This window comes from Cavia porcellus, unplaced genomic scaffold, assembly GCF_034190915.1.
Source record: "Cavia porcellus strain 051 isolate PalLab524CR breed Dunkin Hartley unplaced genomic scaffold, mCavPor4.1 scaffold_1, whole genome shotgun sequence".
Lineage (NCBI taxonomy): Eukaryota > Metazoa > Chordata > Mammalia > Rodentia > Caviidae > Cavia > Cavia porcellus.
Genome location: NW_026947484.1, coordinates 119,370,493 through 119,392,152, shown reverse-complemented (window position 1 = coordinate 119,392,152; position 21,660 = coordinate 119,370,493). Strand labels below are relative to the sequence as shown.

At 40.4% G+C, this 21,660-nt stretch overlaps 1 protein-coding gene and 1 long non-coding RNA gene across 2 annotated transcripts in view; one reads left to right on the top strand and one right to left on the bottom strand.

Moving 5' to 3' along the window:
• The window catches only part of LOC134476405 (basic proline-rich protein-like), a 143,668-nt gene extending 129,534 nt beyond the window's left edge, over window positions 1-14,134 (bottom strand). Inside the window, exons 1-3 of the mRNA XM_063250317.1 lie at window positions 14,047-14,134; window positions 11,152-11,881; window positions 8,307-8,433 (exon numbers count right to left, since the gene is read on the bottom strand). Of these exons, the coding sequence (XP_063106387.1) occupies window positions 8,307-8,433; window positions 11,152-11,881; window positions 14,047-14,134 (945 nt within the window). The remainder of the gene's footprint in view (window positions 1-8,306; window positions 8,434-11,151; window positions 11,882-14,046) is intronic.
• A 1,217-nt stretch (window positions 14,135-15,351) lies between these two features.
• LOC134477302 (uncharacterized) overlaps window positions 15,352-21,660 on the top strand; it is a 95,720-nt gene continuing 89,411 nt past the window's right edge. Inside the window, exons 1-3 of the long non-coding RNA XR_010049271.1 lie at window positions 15,352-15,918; window positions 18,775-18,883; window positions 19,000-19,365. This is a non-coding gene — a long non-coding RNA (uncharacterized LOC134477302). The remainder of the gene's footprint in view (window positions 15,919-18,774; window positions 18,884-18,999; window positions 19,366-21,660) is intronic.

The following is a 21,660-nucleotide window of genomic DNA, read 5'->3' as shown; positions in this document are numbered from 1 at the left end:
ACGGTATAAATGACAGGCATTCTGGCTTCCCTAAAATAATGTAGTCATGTAAGCCTTAATTTCTCCACACTATGTCCACAGGACAATACGCATCACCAGAAGCATAAATAAAGCACTACAGAAGAACTAGAATGGAAGGAAAGTGCAACTTTTGCATTTTGTGTAACAATGGAAATAAATTCCCAAATCCTGCAGAGGCAGCTGCTGAGCCCACATCAAGTAGAGATTCTATACATCAAGACAGAGACCAGACCATGAATTGCCAGGTACAGTCATGATTAACCCCCAGAATCGGAATACTGAGCTTTAGATGATGAAATATGGAAGCAAGTGCAAGATGTGATACACCAGAGTGCCAGCAACCAAGACATCAACCGTGAAACACTAAAGTACAGAAGACCAAAGGTGCTGTCTTGCAAAACCACTTTCTGCACAAAATAGGCAGAAGGTATTCTTGGAGACAAGGAGGTGAGAAATATAAATAAGCAAGAGATGACTGTTTAAAAGCCCACACAAACAAAAAAGCATAACAAATCAGTAGAACCAATGCTTCTCCCAAGAGAAAAATAAATGCAAATAAAATCAATGTCACCAAATCAGAAGGAAATACTCTTGCTTTAGCTAACCATGTAAGTCACCCAAACGAATCTTTAAATAAGAGTTATACCTTTTTAAAAATCATATATCACAAGGTATAAACTTTAAAACAAAACATTATAAAGACAATGACAACTGGCAATCTTAGAAACATTTTTTAAGAAGACAAAATCTGGGAAATAAAGAGTAACTTGAAAGGTGATTCAAGGAGAATAGATTTAACAGCAACAAAAATAGACTAAAATATTGAGAAAATGAAAGCATAACGTTATGGGACTGGGAAGAAAAGTAAAACATCAGAAAACTGTGGTGGATATGAAACAGACATAGAACGTCTAACAGAAAGAATCTAACCATTGGAAAAAGAAAAACAAAATGAAATAGAATTAATACATAAAATTACAACCGGAAAAAATAGTTCTTCAAGTAGCAAAAGAATTGACTCCCATTTTAAAAGTGCTCTTATGTATCTTGGAAAAATGACCCCGACAAATTCTAGTAAAACTAGAATTTAGATTACAAAGGGAAGAAAAATTTGCTGGGCCTAGGTACAACAGACACACAGACACACAGACACAGACACAGATACATACACACACATACGTACACCTATTTATCTCTAACAGTCTAAACAATAAGAGAAACAGACAAAAAATATTTTTATAAAATATAACAATGATAAGCCAAGGTGAAGGGTATATGAGCATCCACTGTATTGTTCTTTGAATTTCTCCAAGTTTAATTTTTAAAACAAAACCAGAAAAGCATATTACTAGGAGCAAGAAATAATAAAAATATTTATGTAAATTATGTCTCAATTTCTTACTATAATGTGATTATTTTAACAGCTGTATAAATTCTTTGTAAGGACTGGTATCTTTTATTCTCTGACCAATCACTCTTACTTGACAGAATTTTTCAAATTGCTGTAAATCTTCAAGGTTTGAAACTACGATAAATATTTTGAATGAACCAAAATGAGAGCAAAAGCTAATTCTGGCAATAAAGTAATGACTTATTGCTTCTCAGCCTTTTGCTAAGATCAAATGTAATACAGTAATGGTCCTGACATCTAAAACAATTTAGCATCTAAGACATGTTTTTAATAAAGTCAACATAAATACAATAAATGTGATTGTCTTGAGACAATCATATTTTCTGTATAAATTCCATTTGTTTTTAAAAGAAATTTAAGTAAGAAAAAAGTAAAGATAAAACCTAATACTTTCAGGGCCGGGGATTTAGCTCAGTGGCATAAAGCGCCTGCCTTGCAAGAGCATGGTCGTGAGTTTGATGCCCAGTACCGATAAAAAAAATAAAAAATAAAAAAAAATTCCAACTTATAAGAATGAACCTGAAAAAAACCTAATACTTTCTAGAGTCTTAATAATAAAAGGAAAAATAAGGCTATGAAACAGCTCAAAAAAGATATCAGCACCTCCTCTGTTTCTTCTCCTCCTCCTCCCCCTCCCCTTTCTCTTTCTCTTTCTCCTCCTCCTTTTTGTTTTCAGTATACAAGCAGTCCACTGTGGTTAGTTGACCAATTAACTCAATATGCACTGAAAACCTATAAACAATGATTTTTTAAAGTATGATCGCTTCTTCATACTGCTTACATTTTATAAAGTGTGTACAAACTAGCTATAGTTTAAGCAAAATAGCCATGCACCTCAAGTTGATAATGTACATAATACAATTAGACACACAACACCTAGAAAGAAGACAAGCCATGCCATACTCTGGGATAGTAGCAGGAAAAGTATGGCAAAATGATAGAGAAGAAGGCCCCTAAATTCTAATCCTTCAGAGAATGCTCAAGAGCAGCACCCGATGCAGTTTGTTAGACAAGGTGAAGCTTTCCCAGGACGTACAAGGGGAAGTTTTCATTCAGGAAAAATACAAAAAGTAAACAACAAAACCATGAAACTTTAGAGGCCTTGAAGAATTCTTGGGTGAACGTAGGACACAGCATGCAGCAGCAAATATCCAGGACTTCATTTGAAAACAATATTTATTGAGCACCTACTGTGGTGAGGCTTGAGGGACATACTTAGGATACAGAAATTTGTCCTTGGAAAATACAGATTCTTAGAGGCTTTAAAACAGCGTGGAATGTGTTCAGCACATTCAGGGGTGGCGTTTCACAGCCTGCTGTTTGTTACACTGAAAATTCTAAAAGATTTGGTATCACTGAATCATAGTGACCACGTGTGACATGGAAAGACCTGGTCTTAGATTAACAGTGGATGTCACCCCCTGGCTTGATTTGTATAATTGATATCCTCAAATAGTGGGCCTCTCATATTTTTAGAAATGTCATTTTTGCCTTTAAAATTCTTTTATCTCTGACTGAAATTAATAACTTTTCACTTACATATATAGATATTCTGAATGAGCCTCCCAAATTTCTTTGGAGACAACCTACACAATGAGAGAATAGGCCCTAAGCTGCAATGCACTACATAGAAAAAATGTTAAAGGAAAGGATCAATTTTTTTGTAAATCCAAATATCAATTAACATGGGCTAATCATAGGGATAAAGAGCTCATTTATTCGTTTGCTTCTCTTTTGAATGTGCGAGTATAAAATCAGCTCAGTTCAAAGATGTCTTAAAGTTTCTGCAACAGTCTCAATATGCCTGGCAAAGATAACTGTTGTCTGATGTTTCTTTCACTCACGGGGATGCAGATAGTGTACAACATCAATAATCATGACTTTATTGGAAGTAAATGTGATTTTCTAGGTCTTCTGGAAAGTATTGTACATTTAGTTGTTGTGTTTACATGATTTCAATTTGAAACCAACCTTTGAATGAATCTCCTTTGGCTCAAATTGCTTTTAGTTTAAGCCTCATTTGATTTAGGCAGAAAGACAGAGTCAAATTTCCTGAACACAAAAGTAAAGATGTTCCTTCTGAAAACTGCGGGCAAGGTCCATCAACATGGGATTAGGATCAGAGACACTTAGGCTATGGCTTCGTATCTATCACATTCATTCGTGCATTAACAATGTTTTTTAGATTGCATGAACTCAGAACTTCCTACATGTTAGGAAGGGTGACACCGACCTTGGAAAGAGTTGTTAGATTTGTTTAGCCAAATTGTTTAGAATTGTTTTAATTAGATTTGTTTACAAATCTAACTTAGTTGAAGTCTATCTTTTAAAAATTCCATTTTGGACTGTTTCTACCATAATCATAGACTCAAAAGGATTTGTAGAACCAAAGAGAAAATGTGTGAAAGAAGGACAACAGGATGGTATGTGCAGGAAGAGACTATGCTACTGGACAATCTATGCACCATGCAAAGCTATTAAAATTCCATTTTTTAAAAAAAATATCTTGACAGGGAAAAAAAACACTAATTGGGGTCAGTTTGGAGGACTTCCGGTTTCCCATTCTGAGCTACTGTAATATAATTGATAGATCAAACAATTGACACTTAGCAATAACTAAGGAAACAATGGCCATTTGATAGTATTTATGAAGGCACAGTTCACTTTTTGGAAATTATTATATAAAATAGCATAGAACCATATTATCAATTGTATATAAAAATACTCTAGAAGTCTCATACATCACTCATAAAAAAATGGTTACACATTTGGATGGTTCTATAAAAAGTCAAATCAATGCATTAGCTGGCCTAAGTCTAGTAAAAACCAAATGGCAAAAAGATCAATATCAAAGTTTAAATTTTTTTTTCACATGGAAAATCTTACATCTATAGTTCAGGCACATTTTACACATCAGTGCAAGTTCCAATCAATATTTCTGAAACTTGTTGACCGGCATAGATTTTCTTTGTAGTTGGGAAATTGTATTCAGTTAAATTGTGAAGTGCTTAAGCAATGCCACAGAAATTTGTACTGATATAAAATCAAATAGTAATATAAAAATTTCTTAACTGGTAAAAATTCCTATTCTTTGCTCTTATCTAAATCTCAGAAAATAAGTTTGATTACTTTAAATCCTATTCGACTTTACATTCAATTCATCTCCTTGAAATTGAGGAAGGATATTCTGCTTTTAATATGTAAAAGTTTACTTTTTAAGACCAAATACTTTCTTTTAATTTAAAGAGAATAAGAAGAAAAATAGAAATAAAATAAAAGAGTTTCAAATCAGGCTAATTGGAGAGTAACAATAATTAACACATCGCACATTGTTATTTTCATAGTAGTCAGTGCTAGAGATAGGCATGAAATGATGTCAAGACATTAACACAAATCTTTCTTTTCAGTGAACTAATGGAAACTAGCTATATAACTGTGTTCACTATCTTGTATATATATTTTCCCTTTTCTTTTCCTTCCTTCCCCTTTTCCTCCATTAGTTTCTCTTTTCTTTTGAGCAGTTTCTTCCCAATTTACAATATCTATTGTGCATTTATTCAGCTTCTCACATTAGTGAGACAAGTTGTTAACACGTGTGAGTCTGATTTATCTCAGGAATATAGTCTCAAGTCACATCCACCTAACTATAAAAGCCTTGAATTTATTCTTCAACAAACAGCATTATTCAAAAATATTACAAATATCTTTATAGAATATAAAATTCTATATTTGCAAAAACATGTACTTTTATAATTTACTTTGAGGTTTTAAAGCTTTATTCCTTTGATCTAAAGCATTTTTTCGGATGACACTTAGGGTCTCCCTCCTCTTTTCTCCACCCAGATGCACACTATCAATTTGTGCGCTCCTAAACAATTTCTATCACAAGTAGTGTATCCTCAACACATCAGTTGCCTGTACCTTCAAACTGAACACTAATCATGAAAATAATCTCTTATTTTTAAGACAAAAATCTCGAAGATGCTCTAAAATGAAGGAAAGTCTTCATCTCATTGCAGATTTTATTTAACTATTATGAGTTGCATCTCTTTAAATCAGGAAGTATTACTCCTTTTGCAATGTTGTAAGCAAATGACTTTATTTCAATTTTATGAATCATAAGTAAACAGAAATAAAAGAGATTAATGAGCACTGGTACAGTTGAGTGACAGTCATTAACTACAATTTTGCTTTATTGGAAAAACCTTTCTCTGACTTCCATTCCATTAAGACCATATCCTAATTATCTCAGTTTCATTCTGCCATTAATAACCTTATTTTCTTAGAAACAGTACTGATGGATGGATTTTAAACTGTACTTTCAGAAGGAAGGCAGAATACAATCAAGAGAAAGGGTTCCCCTGTATAGTTTGTGGGAAATTTTTTGAAATGATCACATTTCTTAAATGGTCTTGCAAATCAGACTTCAGCCAAATGTAGTACTCCATTATAAGGGACAGGGGGGAAAATTGAATGTTGGAGTTCAAATTCATATAATAATTAGAAGGGACATTTATTTCAAAATGTGGAGAACTTGACAGTAAGAAAATGACAGAAATTCAGCTCTGCAGTGAATTATAAATGTCAAATTACTGGTTTGCATGTAAAAAAGTATGTAGCTATTAGACACCAGACTCTGCATTCCCATGCAGGGCCTCTGCCTTTATCAGCTGCTTATATTCCTCTAAGGTGTTCTGTCATTCACTGTCAAATATCCAGCATGAGATTATAAGACATACGCCAGATCAGTGTCCAAAGCTTTTGAGGTTCTGGACATGCCAGTGTAGTCCTGAGCTTTACACAATATTAAGTATATTAAGTGGAGAAAGCTGCTCAGTTATTAGAAGTCAGTAACAGAGTGTACTCTAGCAACTGATATCATCTACTCTGAGGAATGCAAAGTAGAGGGGCGGGGAGCAGCACGATTCTATATTGTGTGTGGACTCATGACGCTGTCAGAATGTCAGCAGGATGAACAATGAAAAGGATGTTAACTAAATTTTGATGTGCAAGAACATGTGTTTAATTTGCAAGATGTTTTGTTTAATTAAAAGGTAAATACCATTTACAATTCCTCTCGCAGACAAATTTAGAGCAGCAACAACACCTACAGAGTGTTCAAATTGCCAGCAGAATTTCTTGGATGCATTTGATCAATTAAAAGGGTACACATTTGGGGAGAAATAATTATTTTTTTCATTTGTTTTCAAATAGAAATGACTTTATTTTCTATAAACAAATTATTCCTAAAATTTAATGTCTACCTAAGTGTGGCTGAAATATACAAAAGCTGTATTAGTATATGCTTAGTGCAGAGCAAATAAATCTGAAGATTTATCTCAACTCCCAACTCAAATGAGATTTGTTATTTTTTCAACCTTTTCTATCTGTCCATATATCTTTCTACAGAGAGTTATTCTGAAAGCAGTAGATCAAAAGACCTTTGCACCCCTCCAGAAAGATAACCTCCATCTCATCACTTGGGACTTCCAACACAACTGTTCCATAAGCTCACTCCAATTTACAGCAGATCAAAAAGATCTCAGATCTCATGTTCTCCTTTATTTAAGATCTTCTGCTTTTTTCAGTGATCATGGAAAGGGAACATGCTATTGCTTCTCCAGCTGGCCTCAGGGCAGAAAAAGTCAGAAGAGAAACAGACTTCTTTACTTATGATCCTAATCTCAATAATACAGGCAGTAGAGATAACAACTCAGCCATTTTCCCTGTAATTCAACACTCCATGTAGCTGTAGTTGGGTTTCAGTTACGCTTGGAGGCATTTAGCTGAGTAACTCTCCTGAGGTTCCAACCTAATCATTTCCTTGGTTGATACCACCACAGGACAACCAGATAACATGAAAGAGAAATTTCTCACAAGCTTCTCAATAGTTCATAGTACATGAACTGGGTTTAGGTAGCCCGTAGTACTACAGGATTCTCATCCAACAGCTTCTTTCAGCCAGTCCCGGCCATCACATAACTAATACGTAAACAACTGAAATAGCCAAACTATTATTTTCTAATACCAATTATATGATAAAGTACTGCTCTTATATTATTCCTTTACCAGAACTCAGAACAAATACAAATTAAATTTGTAAGAAATAGTATAATAAAGGTACGCTTTCCTCTTCAATATCATACAGTTCCCTCCTCTTTCTCCCATTTCCCCAATAACTAAAATTCCAAGCCAAAAAGTAGCTTCAATTCAAATCAAAAACCATAAGTCCTGCAAAACATGTGTGTCTCACTAGTGATAAATAAAGACATAAGAAAATCAGCCATTGGTTCTCATTTTTCAAACTGTATCAGCCCAAAATTCTTGTGAAGGAAGAAGATGAGGTATTTTTAAAGTCATTACGATCCTAATCATTTGGTCATTTTTTCGTTCAAAGACCAGCATTTTCTTTGTTTTCTTTGTAATGACCAGCTCCATTTCCTGGAAATACTGCTTTTTATGAATCTTACATTAGAGAAAATTAGGATTCTTTAGGACTGAGTTTGCGATACCTTTTCTTTCCCAATTACTCCTTTGAGAAGAAGGAGGGAGACTGCTGTGTACCATATTTTAGAAGGCGAAAGCTGAATCAGTCACAGAAGCCAATTATAATGGACTATTTTCTTGGCCCTTTGGTTCACCTGCTAGGACAGTCTCATATTTATTCATAATGTATAATTTTAAAAAAGCATCTAGTTGAACAATTTCCTATTTAACCTCCTTATTGTTTCTTTATCTCAACTCCTGCGGTCTATATTTTCCCACAGACATTTATCCCTATCAAGAAAGAGGCTGGAGGACTCATCCTTGATCCATGAATAGATCAGCTAACAAAGCTCCATTTTCCTGTTTAAGGTTTGCTATATTTACTTACTAATTTCCAGTGAGTAACTTCAGTATTTGGCACCATTGGTTCCACAAATTTCTCTAATATAGCAATGCAGATGAATGTCAGCGAGCTTTTGTTTGTCTTGCCTATTATAACACATGAGAAACTTAATCTGAAAAAAAAAATTAAGAAAAATGTTTGTAGAAAAAACTTGAATATGGAACAGCCTGGGTTCCAGGCCTTTTCCCTTCCTGAACTTAGGGATGACTTTGAGAATTCTGATTGCATTCATTTATTTATGGGTAAAATAAAAAAGGTTAGGCTGGATAATTTCAAAAATTGCTTCAGGCCTAATAATCTGTGCAAGGATTTATGGCACAAAGTCACACAGATAAGCAGGTTTCATTATATAGCATAATAATTTTAAACTGATGCTCACACTAAGATTTTTAATGAGAGGTGGGAGGGAAGAAATTCCCAACATGATATAACAATCATATTCAACTAAATTAAAGCTTTAGAAAAATCACAGATAGCCAACATGTCAAGAGGTCATGTGGCCAAATAGCCTGCACACAAATCACTGAGAAAGTCAATACACAGAAGTCGCAGTCAAGCAGTCTGTGGTCTTCATCTGATGTCCTCTGAAGCTTGAGCCCAAGAGAAAAAACAGGAGCCCTAAAACCATCTTACGAAACACATTCTGGGTCTGAGCTACCTGTACACACACAGTAAATCCATTTTTACAATATATCTCAGTGTATTATAAGTGTACATTAAAATGTGACAGTCAAAATTCATTGGTCAATTAATTCATACATGCACACACATATATTTTTTTTTCATTTCATAGATTTGTTCTGACATTTTTATCGTAACCATTCATTGTTGCAAAGGAGAAATACATGATTGGAGATGAAAAGCACCTAAGTATCAATATTAAACTCCTTTGTGAAATATAATATGATATGACTTTCCTGGAGTAGGTTAGGATGGGTTTGGGGAGGTGAAGATGACCGAAATTGTCCTGAGACAGGCCTTCCAGATATCTTTATAACTGCTTTAAATGTTTTTCAAGCAAAACTGACATAGTAATTTCAGTCTTCTCCAGTTTTATGTTGTTAATTACGCAATGGGAATAGAATTATGAATAGAATTATTTCTAAATTTCCGTTGTTTCTGTGTAAAAAGGTGTCCACAATGAAAGTGAAAGAAAGCTTATCACTGAGAATTATGGACTCTGAGCTGTTCATGACCCACTATTTACCATTTCGAGAGAAGTAAATCTATGTTTTTGCATTGTTGTTTAGTGGAATGGATAGAGTAGCTGGAATCCAAACTCTGGTTTTAAAGTCTGCCTATGCACTTTCCTGTGATAGCTATGTAAGTTCACTTTCTGTTTTTTATCTGTGAAATGGGAATGAAAACATGAAAAGTATTTTAAAAAGAGTCAGTATTTCCTTTTACTGAAATATTTCTATCCAGGACAAAGGTCCTGTTTTTGTAAGAGACTATAGCTCACACTTTAAAAATACTACCATTTCAACTACCAGTCTGAATTCAATACAGTGTGTCTGGTTTCTCAAGGTATCACGTCTGCAATTCACATTCACATTTCACTTTTCTGCTTACCTACTGCCGTAACAGTAAGTAAATTCACCTTTTGAAACCTTCCTTTCCTTTTCTGTAAAATGAGAAGCTATAACAGTATTTAATCCTTAGAATTTTAGTGAAAATTAAATGAGATACTCAAGGCAGAGGCCACAGCACAGCACCAAGCAATAAATACTCAAACATGGTAGTTTTTATTATTACAATTGTTATCTTACCCTCTGTTACAAGGATTAACTCTCCAGGGCCTGCTCAAGTCTACCAGATTGATGGACATAAAAAAGAGAAATCAGAGTGCTCCTCAAAACAGCCTCCTTCCTCTCCATATTAAAATCAAAGATTCTGTTATCCACATGAAAACAGTAAGAAAGAAGACAGATGCCATTTAAAAGATCCCTCGAGTTTGCCCACTGTAATTTCAAGAATAGTAAAACGTCTTCTAATTTTGTTTCCCAGAAACCAAAAATAGAAGGAATAGCCCCAGTCCCTTACTGGGCCTATCTATACTTATTTGCCTGAATTCATGGCAGTAAGGGCTTATGTCTGTGCAAAGACAGTAAACATCCAGAGACAACAGACTTTTGTGAAAGTCATGATGATAAGATTCTATGCCCACATCTAACTCACTCAAGGTTGCTGGAACAGAAAGAAACATTGTGATTTCTAAAAACCTCTTCCTGAGAACAGGAAAACCACGCCACTCAAAGCATATAGCCTCGTTCAAGGCTAAGCTAATTTGAAAAAGCCTTACAAAAGTAAGTCATGAATTGCCTAGATAAACAAAAGATCCTTTCCTGGTGCTTGGGGGAGACAGGGGCACAGAAAACCTTACAGAAGTAGATGCATCTGCCTCTCCTCTGGATGAGGATGAGACTTTCCTACCTGGGCCAGGCCTTGACCCTGGAAGTAGGACTCAAATGCACAGATAGGGAAGGAAAATTAAGCTACAAAGAATTTTGTTTCCTCAATTCACAGAATGACTACTGCCATTGCCTACAACCTGAAATATCAGTAAACATTTCCTCCAATAGCTAGTGAAATGCTCCTTCCTGACTGGTAAGTGTGGGTTTGACTGAATAGGAGTGTGTGTGTGTGTGTGTGTGTGTGTGTGTGTGTGTGTGTGTGTATGTGTGTGTGTGTGTCATCTTGATGCTTTCAAAAACGTGCTTTCAAGAGAAGCAATGATTTATTTGGGGAGAGGAGTTCCATTCCCCCAGACCTCAGAGGTGTGTGTAGAGGAAGGTCAGAGACACATGGGAGAAGCTGAACTCACACTTACCTTAGAGCAGCAAACCAGGTGAGAGTGGATTTGGCGCTTTGTTTGTGTTTTGTTTTCTGTTTCTTTGAACACGTCCCCCTCGCGGGGGGCCGGGAGGGTGGAGCTGGGTCCGTGCGGGCCGCGGCGGGAGGGTGTCGGGGAGCGAGCGGTGGCCGCGCCTGCCGCATCTGGCCAGCAGGGGGCGCCTTCGCTCTTCTCCAGGCTCGGTGGGCTTCGCCGCCGCAGCCCGGGACTGGCGCTGGCGGGGCATTCGGAGAGGGGCGTGCTAGAGGGACGGCGAGGAGCCGCGGAGCACCCGCAGGGCTGCTGCCGCGTGGGGTCGCCGGGGCTGCGGGGAGCGGCCCCTGGCTACTTGAGACGCGGGGACCTCCCTGGGATCGGTCCCAGCCGGGCCGGACCCTCGCCCGAGTCCCGCGGCGCCGATCTTGCTCCGGCCCGGCTCCGGCCTCCCTGCCCGGGCGGCGTCTTCCCCGCGAGGCCGCAGCGGGCTCCGCGCCAGGGCGCCCCGGGCGCGCGGACGGGTGCGGGCGGCTGCGCTCCGGGCCGGGCCCGCTCCTCGTGCGGCTGGGGCTGCAGAGCGCGGGCTGGGCCGGTCCGCCTGGGTGTCCCCAGTGAGCCACACCTCTCCTGGGCCTCCGGTCCTCGTGCTGAGCTCCCGGGTGAAGGCGCAGCTTTCGGCCCCTGCTCTCCCGGACGGGGCACGGCTCCAAGACAGCATCGAGGGCCGGACCTCAGTGGCGCCGGGACGTGGTCGCCCAGCCCGGGGGCTGCAGAACCGCGCGTGGGAGCCCAGTGCTGCCCGAGGCCACTAGGACCGGCCTCTGGCTCCCTGCACGACCCTTTCTCAAAACTGCGCGAGCACTCGCCTCTCTTTAGATGAGAAAGGCATTGTAGGTTTCTAGGGAGGTCTCTCAGACCTCAGTTGTTTTGATCTGCAGTGATAGCGATGATATGGGATTTGTATAAAGTTGCTCCCCCCCCCAACACCCTCTCCCCAAATCCCCCCACACCCACACAGCACATTCCATCTCCACCTCCACCACTCCCACCCTATTTGCATTTGAAAAACCTCTGGAAACTTAAGCACTTTCTGGATGGATTCACACTCACACACATACACACACACCCTGTCAAGTGGAAACCCAGAGGAGTCGCAGTACACAGGTGAAGAAGACTGGAAGGTTTTGACTCCTGAGGAAACAAATGCTTAATAATCTGGGATTCGATAGCAACACTACAAGGTTTCTAGAACCCTTTTCTGATTCTTTAGAAACAAGGTTGGGTTAGTAAACGTAGGGTCACATTATTCAGGACATTTACAATCGGCTATGACTGGTATGAGGAGAACTTTATAAACCTCTTTGATTCAAACACGCAGGTCTTATGAGGTCATCTCTCTTTTCTGGACTGTGAAGAGTAAATCTGATAAGTAATTGACAGCCATTTGAATCTAGGTATTTGGAATTTTGCGGCTCAATAGCGATGTTTCCATATAAACAATAGTATATAATTATATCACACATATATGATTTCCAAAGGAAGGCGAACTTTCTTTCCTTTACTAACATTTTCTGAAAGGCAGCAAGAATTGTTGGCTGCAAGCAACCAGTTGCTTGCTGTTCTGATTACAAGGTGCTTATGCATTTAATAGTACAGCAGGCTAGTCCAAGGCCTCCTTCGCTTGGAGCAAGAGTGGGTAATGAAGCTTAGAGGCCACGGTTTTAGTGTATAGATATACTGTCCTCTTGGAATGCAACAACACACTAGAAATGTAATAAAAAGAGAAATTGATATTTTGTTGTTGTTAGCTGTTAGCTTTGTGTAAAATATAGCATAGCCAACTTCAATTCCAATTTCAAGTGACCATTTAAAAATTAGGGGCTTTGGGAAAACCACCAGTGATTAAAGTTAAAAAAAAAAATCGATGAAAGCCCTAAATCTTATAACTAATCATTATTTAAGCGAGCATTTCAGAATAACTTTAAGACAGAAAAATGCTATTCTTGTTTCTGTTTTCACAAAATGTTCAGATAACACTTCTAATATTTGCTGATAAAACTCACTGATGGTTAATTGACAGTACAACATATATTTTGGCATAAGATATTCCATTTCTCAACAAGGTGTGTATTTAAATAGCAGCAGAATATCATTGCAGGTTGCTTTACAGCTCAGTGTGAATAACCACACCACTGACTTCTGAAATGTGAAAGAAAGTGTCTTCCTTTAAACTTTCTAACACTGTTCCCATAAACCTACTCTGCACTCTAATAATGAGAAAATGTTGATGTAATTTAATTTCTATTCTGTCAATTATAAATTTGTCTCATCTTGGCTAGGTGCCTTTTTGGAGAAGTTGATTGTGGGAAAGGATGATGGGGTAGCAGGAACATGGAAATTAAAATGTTTCATTTTACAATCAAGAAAAAAAAAAAAACAGTGTAATTGTGCCCATCGTGTCAGTAGTGGGAAGAGTATAAAAGGATTGATTTGAAAGAACTTCACTGCCTCTATCAGGAGCACACTGACACCAAGTAGTGAATTGCTAAGGACTACATCACTGAAAAATCATAATTTCAATTCTGTCTCACTTTTTTTCCCCCTTAATCCTTCTGATTCTTTTGGAGAAATAATAAAGAATGATGGAGAAAACTATGTTAAGTGCACCAAGGTGCTTTGTATGTTATAACAAAGTGAGTGGTTCAGTCAAGCTAAACTCTTGGAGGAAAAACTCAAATAATCATCTTTTATTGCTCATTTTTCTCCCAATTTACTGTATACCACTGAATAAATAGTTTAAATTGCAATGTAAACAAAGTTAAAAATTTGAATGGCATCCTCTACCATAAATTTCCTGAGTATTTGGCCAAATTCTGTCTGCAGTCTCAGCCTAACCTGCAGGGGGCAATAGCTTGACACGAATAACGACAGACAGCTGAGCTCTTAGACCAGGATTTCTGACTATGACCCTGGAATGTTGCATAGGTTGAAAATAGTGCTTAATTATTGTATACTGAAACAAAAGATCAGGTAAATTGTTTCATTTGTCTTCAAACTATATTTTAGATTAGTGTACTTCATAACTCACAAGTTTCTTTCTTAAAGAGATTATCAAAGTTTCATGGAGACACATTTAGTTACTTCAAGAATTATCCTAAACACTAATTGTTTAAAGTAGAATTTAAGCAATGTGTTCTTAGCAAAAACAGAATCAAATGGTCAAAGTTTTCACTGTTCAGATGAGGGACAAAAATCAGTAAATATGGAATATTTCAATTATAAGCATCGTCACACTTCTAGATGATCAGCTCCATATTCTTTTTGTAATAATTTATAATTGCAAATATACAGGAGATAATCACCCTACCATTTCCAATATATTTCCTTTCAATGCATAAAACATTAATTTTTAAAACTGATTTATATTTAAATATGATCAATAATTAATAAATGGCCTCTGTTTTGCTATTTTTCTGTTGTGGATAGAATAGAATTTATTGATTATTGATAATCTACACTGTCTTTACCTCCCCCTGCATGTCTCCATTTCCTCCCCCATTCCTTGCCTACACCATCAACTGATCAGAAAGGACTGGAAACAGACCGAAGGGATTTGGGTTGGAGGGAATGATTGTAGAATTAAAAAAAAAAAAAAGAAAGAAAGAAAAACTATCCCTGTTTCCTGACTGCAATCACATTTAATGTTCATTATGTCCATTTTAAATGATACAAAATGCCTTGCCCAAAAGGCATCCTGATTTCAAGAAGTCAAAACGGTACCTGGCATTAAACAACCCTGAGTCAATCCTGATGGGATTAACTGGGCTGAGTTTCTATAGACAGTACACGCTATGGATCTACTTTGATCACAGTAAGGAGAAAAAATGATAATAGATTTTTCTTTCAGGAATTGCTGCACAGGAGTGTTCCGTTTCTTTTACATGGCAGAGTTTGATCTTGATAAAAACCTTTTAAACATCCTTTCCCCCATTATGATAAAGATATGCCATCTATTTTTACTTATCTTAAAGGAAAGAATATGGGGGTTGCTTACACCCAGGAAGAATATTTTATTCTCCAGCACCCCCCTCCCATTCTACTAAACCGTTTTAGTCGACATATGTTTGTTATCAGAGAGAGGTGCTGTGAACACACAGCCATTTTCTTAGCAGCTTTTTGACTGTATGTTACCATAGTCCCACAAGGCATTGGTCCTTTCCCATTGGGAAGTCATGAATAAGAGACTATGAAGCTCGCACGTCAGATCTTCCTCAATTAATCCACCATTAGCATGTTTGGGATCCACTACTGGATGGTTAACAGCAGCTTTTGTAACTGTACGCCGACCATACCCAATTATGCTCTGCTAAAAATGAACTCTTTGCAGACCAATCCTCTCGGGCTGTCAGTGTTTTCCGTTTTCCTATTTTAACGTTTGTGTATAGTGGCAGGCGACAGATGGTGTAGATCAGATCGATTTGATTGCATTAGATGATTTTTTTTCCCTTCCCCACTCCTTTCTGGAAGCTCGCATCAGCTGAAGGCTATCGCCTGGGACTCCTCGGAAGCGTGAGCAAGCCGCCACCACGCGAAGGCACCGGGGCACAGCCAGAGCAGAGCGCTGAGGTCCCTTCCCAGGGCTTGTTAACACTGTAACCCGCGCTCGGAGGGAAGCAGCTCCGCAGCCCGGAGCACCTCACCGCGCATCAGATGACTCCCCGGCTTCTGCACACAGTTGGAGTTCCGCTTGAAACCTGGATTTAGAGGGTAAGCACTTCAATCGAGATGGATTTGTGACAGTTACTTTGCTATACCGTAAGCCAAATCTCGGCAAACGTTAAGGCTGTGTGGGAGAGGGAGACTGTTTACATCGGTAAACGTGTTTCTTTTTGTCTGAGGACGAGCGTGTTATTCAGTAAAGATGTGTACAGTGTTTTTCCCATTGATTGTAAGAGTGGGCTCACTACCCTCCTCCCAATTTTTCCCTCTCCTTGGTGTTTCCCCCTTTCTACTTGAGAGGGAGAGAGAGAGGAAGGGAGGGAGCCAAGGGAGAGGGAGAGGGGGAGAGGGGGAGAGGGGGAGAAGGGGAGAGAGGGAGAGGGGGAGAGAGAGGGAGAGAGAGAGAGAGAGAGAGAGAGAGAGAGAGAGAGAGAGAGATTTCTGCTTTGGTTTAATTGGCTTATTTCCTCAAACCGATTGCTTTGTCGCGTTTCTTTATGTATATTTGGTTTCTAATTACCAAGCCTTTAGGCGGGATAGGTGTGGGAGCTGGGGGATAGGGTGGGAAAGTAGTGGGGACCAGCTGTCAGCGGCGGTGGCCTTGAGAGATCAAAAGGTATTGAAAGCACCCCCACCCCCGCCCGCAAAACACACCTCTAGTTATTGGGGCGCGAGAGAATTGTAGATTCTAATAAACATGGCTTGCAGGAGTCGATGAACAAAGGTACTTAATGCGGACCTAAGCCTCCGATGATATTGCTCCGTTAGCAGTATCCCAATATTCAAAAGCGAAGTGTAAGTTGATCAGCAAACGACCTGATAGTACTGGGGTTTTTTTCCCTTTTCTGTTTTTGTGTGGAGGGTGGAAAAGGAGGGAGGGTGGATGGGTGGGGGAAATCCGACAGCTTAAGGAGGTTTGAATTGAATATGCACCCAGCGGCAGTGGTCTCGTAGGAAATGGTGTTCTCGTAAGTCAGGCTACCCCGCTGAAGCACGAGAGAGCTTTGGTTAGAGCTCAGAGCGTCAGTTTGCTGCAAGTGCTGTCGGCAGTCAGCCTGGGCTGAGCTGTCCACTCGTCCAGGTGCTGAAACGGGTGAACGTTTGGGTAGGTAGGGAGAGGACTGCTACTGCTACTGGAGTAGAAAGAAAAGCTTATTGAGTACGTTGTTCTAGTTTCTTAAAGCTTATGAGCCTGTAAAGGAGAGAGAGAGAAAGAGAGAGAGAGAGAGAGAGAGAGAGAGAGAGAGAGAGAGAGAGAGAGAGAGAGAGAGAGAGAGAGAGATTAATTGTAATTGTGAAGGAGCTAAAGTAAAGGAGACTGTTTGGAAAGCATTGAAAAGCTATGTGGATATTTATGCTGTGATTCTGATGCACTATATGGTTCTGTGTGTGTGTGTGTGTGTGTGTGTGTGTGTGTGTGTGTGTGTGTGTGTGTGCTTTAGCCATTCCTCTGAATTAAAAACATTCTACTTAGTAAATCAAACCCTATCTGTATAGTGTGTGTTGTTTTCCTTTTAATGGTAGTTGAAATTTAAATGGAAGAGTTCGGAAGCAAATGTACACTTTGCTCATAGACTATTGCATTACTTTCCCTAAGGGCTTTTGTTTCTAGGAGTTCAAGCTGAAGAGAACCTGTCAGCTTTCTGGATTTTTTTTATCATAGCATCAGGCAAAAGCTCTACTTTATAGCTTGTTAGGTAACAGCAGAAAGTAGTGTTTATTAATTTGTTAAATTGGCATCAGTTTTTGTAAATGGTGTACTTAAGAGTTATCTTAAAATATTGTAAAATAGGGTAGTAATTGGGCAGTGCTATTTTTTCTTTTGAATTATTTTAAGTATGAGGCATTCTATACCAAGCATCGTTCATAAAACCTAGAATTCATGTTGACTTTTCTGTTTGTAAGCAATATGTTAGAAAAATGATGAGTTGGTGTGCCTGGAGAAGTGTTATAATAAAAACAATAATAAGAGCAATATTAAGAGTAAATGTCCTAAATTACAACCAGGTCAGAGATGAGTTGTGGTAGTGGGAGAGACTCTGTTATATAATTACTCCTTGATGAAGAGCTATTTGCACTTACATAATTTGAGAAATCATAATGTCTAATGCCATGTTTTCAGACTCCCTATCCCACTTGCATGGATGCACTTCCATGTATTTGAGAAGTAAAGCGGAAGGCAAATTGAGAACTTTCTAATGGAGCTACAGCATGTCTTGGGTAGTGACGTTGCACTTGTCCATTTTATTTAGTGAACAATAAACCTCTATTATCAGAATATCCACTGCAGGGTGTTAAGACAAAGCTTTTGAGTAAAACCCGTATTGATCACCCAAGAATCAGAGATTCTCTCTCTGAATGCCAAAATTAGTCACTTTTCAAATGAGTTTTTCTTGGTCGTCTTCTCAAATTATTTTTATGAAGACAGAGCTTCAAAGGCTTTTCTGTAGATGTCTCACGGCAGCTGCACACCCATACATTAATATTGTGTATAAGAAGGGTGGGCTGTGGAATTAAACACTGTGGTAATACAAAACAATGCTCAAATCATAGACACTTCAACAGCTTGCCAACTTAGTGAGTTCAGATACTATGGAAAACGTGTTTGATTATTGTGTGCCTTGAAGCTTTTTTTTCTTTATCTTTAAAAACCATTATGTTGTATACAGCTGTAAGGCCTTCAAAGGAGAGGTGACTATTTTTGTAGATTTATAAGTATTCAATTTCAAGTAGTAAATTAAAGGAGTGTTTATATTCTACCGTCTTGGGCTTGTGAAAAATGTACTTCCAAAACACACTGCTAAAAATTTCACTCATGCGTGACCCTTTATTTGAGCCTCACTTCTTTCCTAAAGCAAATACATCTGTAATATTTGTGTGCTTAACTATGCATATCTCTTACAGGGTTCTCTCGCTGCCATGACACTCAATCAAAGCACCTAGAGTGCGCTAGCCAAGACCAGAGTGGGCACTGAGCAGAACAAGTACAGAGCCACACACTGGAGACCACCAGGTAAAGTGAAGGCTGCTTATCACCCCTGTGCCCAGAGAGCCTTGCCACGTTCCTCCTCAGTGGGAAAGAGAGCACCCTTCTGTGTTAACTGCTTGATTTTGTGATCTGTCTTTCAGAATTGGAACTAGAGCAGCCATTTGGATTTGGGCAGGAAGCAGCCGAGCACAGCTTTGGATTCTCCTTTAGGGAAATCGAGTTATGGATTTATGGTCCCGGTCAAGCTCAGCCCAGCCCCAGCCAGGGGCGGGCTCAGCAGCAAGAGTTCTGGTGGCGGCGCAGCAGTAGCGGCGGCAGCGGTAGCAGCGGCAGCGGCAGCTTGGTCCTCTGACTCTCTTCGGTGACGGGTATTCTTGGGTGGATAATACGGATTACGTTGTTATTGCTTAAGAATACGCGTAGTCGAGGAGAGTACCAGCGGCAGGCGGGCAGCGGCCGCCCCTCCCAGCCCACCAGCTGGCCACTAAACGCCTGTGGTTGCCAAGGTAGCACTTTTTTATCTTTGCTCTTTCTCCGGTGTTCTTGCTAGGGGTCCACCAGAAAGGCTGTGCGTGGCACTTCTGGTGACCCAGACTGTAAAATGGGTGCACGCAGAGAGGGGGCGGCAGGGGGCGAGGCGGAGGGAGGGGAGGGGCTGAGGCAGGAGGCAAGGAAGGAAGGAAGGAAGGAAGGAAGGAAGGAAGGAAGGAAGGAGGAAGGGGTCTGCGTTGCGGAGCCTGCGGGCTGCTGGGCGTCCCCGGCTGGCGGGTCTGCGCGCTCTGGTGGGGTGCGGCTGGGGGCAGAGACGCGGACTGGCGACTCTAAAGTTGGCAATGACCGCAGGGCCTGGAGCCGTCGGCAGCGCTGTCTGCAGGGATCTGCAGCCCAGCCAGGGTCGCTGGGGGCGGCCTCCGCAAGAAGGGCGTGTCCGTGGGCGAAGGTGCCCCCGCGAGCTTGCGGAAGCTCGTGACTTCGCGAATCCCGCGCCGGGGCGGTGCCGGAGCCCCACCCCCGGCCAGCGGAGCCACTCTGCAGCCGGTGGCCGGGCTGTGAGGGGGCGGGGGACTGTGGGCTGGGTCCCCGCGGAACTTTCAGATTGGAAGTGCAAAGGGTCTCTCAGGAACCCATAAGTATATATATGCATTTTTTCTTTCTGTTTGGATTCTCCGCGAAGAGGTGGAGAAACAGAATGGGAAGCGGATTGGCTGCACTGTAGCACGGAACTGGAAACCTTCCTGAAAGAGGTTGGGGCAGGCAGTGACTGTTCAGAAGTCCAGTTTCTTTGGGACATCTCTTCAGCGCTGCCTTCCCTGCCTCTGCTTTTAGGACGAGTCTCAAACACCAGCAAACCCAAGGCATGTACCCCCTCTCAGGTCTGCTGCGGAGGGACAGGAGGAAGAGAAAGCCTTTACCTATTTCCAGTTTTTGTGTGTTTGTTTCAAATGTTGATGGAGGATAAAACAATTCGGATGGAGCGAAGAGCAACAACTTCCCACGGACCCCTTGAAGGAGGCCCGGGCACTCCGGAGACGACCAGACGTGGCAGGAGTTGGGATCCCCAGGTTGCAGCTGGAGAAGTCAATCCCCGTGCAAGCGAAGGCTGAGGCTCCAGCTCTGGCTGGCCGCGGACTACTGAGCTCTGCAGCGTGCCCTTCTCTCTGGCGGGATGCCAGCGCCCCTCTGGTGGAGACCCTTCAAGGATGAGAGGAGAAACCCTGAGGACAAGACCCTACCAGGCGCCCAGAAGATTCCACCAGATGTTGGTGCTGCACGAGGTTGCGAAGACCGAGTTCCTGAGAAGTGGATGCTGCAGGAGAAATGGAATGGGAAGCTTTCCTTCCCAGTGCTTCCGGGACCCGTTCTGAGCAGCGCTGCTCCCTAGCTACCTTCTCCCTCTGGTGGATGAGCCTCTTCCGGCGAGAATTACATCTTTCCCGCTGGGTTCTTGCCCACGAGAGCTGTCGGAAGCCTGGGGAGGCGGAGAGATTGGTGCCTTCGAGGAGGCAGAGGCACACAGGCTCCTGTTCTCCCATTAGCTACTGGCCTTTCTTCCAGTACTTACAATTCCTAGTGAAGGGTGCTTCAGGCCCCTCCTACCCCTGTTTCTACCCCTCTGTCTGATCCCACAGAAACTTTCAGGGCATCTACATTCACAACTCTAGGGCTTAGGCAGTGGCTGCAAGCTACCTAAGTTTCTTTTAAGATGCTCCCAAGGCGATTTCCATTGTAAGAATGGGATGAGTAGAAAGGAAAACACAGGTGGTGTCTCTGCACTTGTCTTTTCTATCACTGACAGGAAAATGCCTAACTAGTGTTCTTCCCTTGTTTCTTGAATGACCCTGTTTCTCTAGGGGTCCACCAGTTACGGATCACGGGGTTTTAAATGCTGTACTTATACTATATTTAACAGTATGCAATATGTATGTCCACTGGTGGCATTGTTTCACTGGGAAATCGGAAAAGTAGACCGAAGCAGTATAATGGAGTTCTTAGATGATGTCTGGAAAGTTGGTGTCACGCTGGTTGGCTACATAGTAAGTGTGTATGGTTGGAAGACTGAGCTGAAGGCCACTTATTAAGGTTTGTTAGAAATGGAGGAGGTAATATTCTGTCTTTGCTGGGGGAATGAGAAAGAACTTCTGAAAATAAGGTATTTTGTTTAATTATTTGATACTGGCACTTGGGCTTATGATTGCAGTTGCTTCATAAATGATTAATAAGTTTTAGAATGGAATAATTGCAAATGTTAGTAATAAAGTTTAAAGGAAACTTGCACTCATGGTAAACAAAGTATTTCTTGT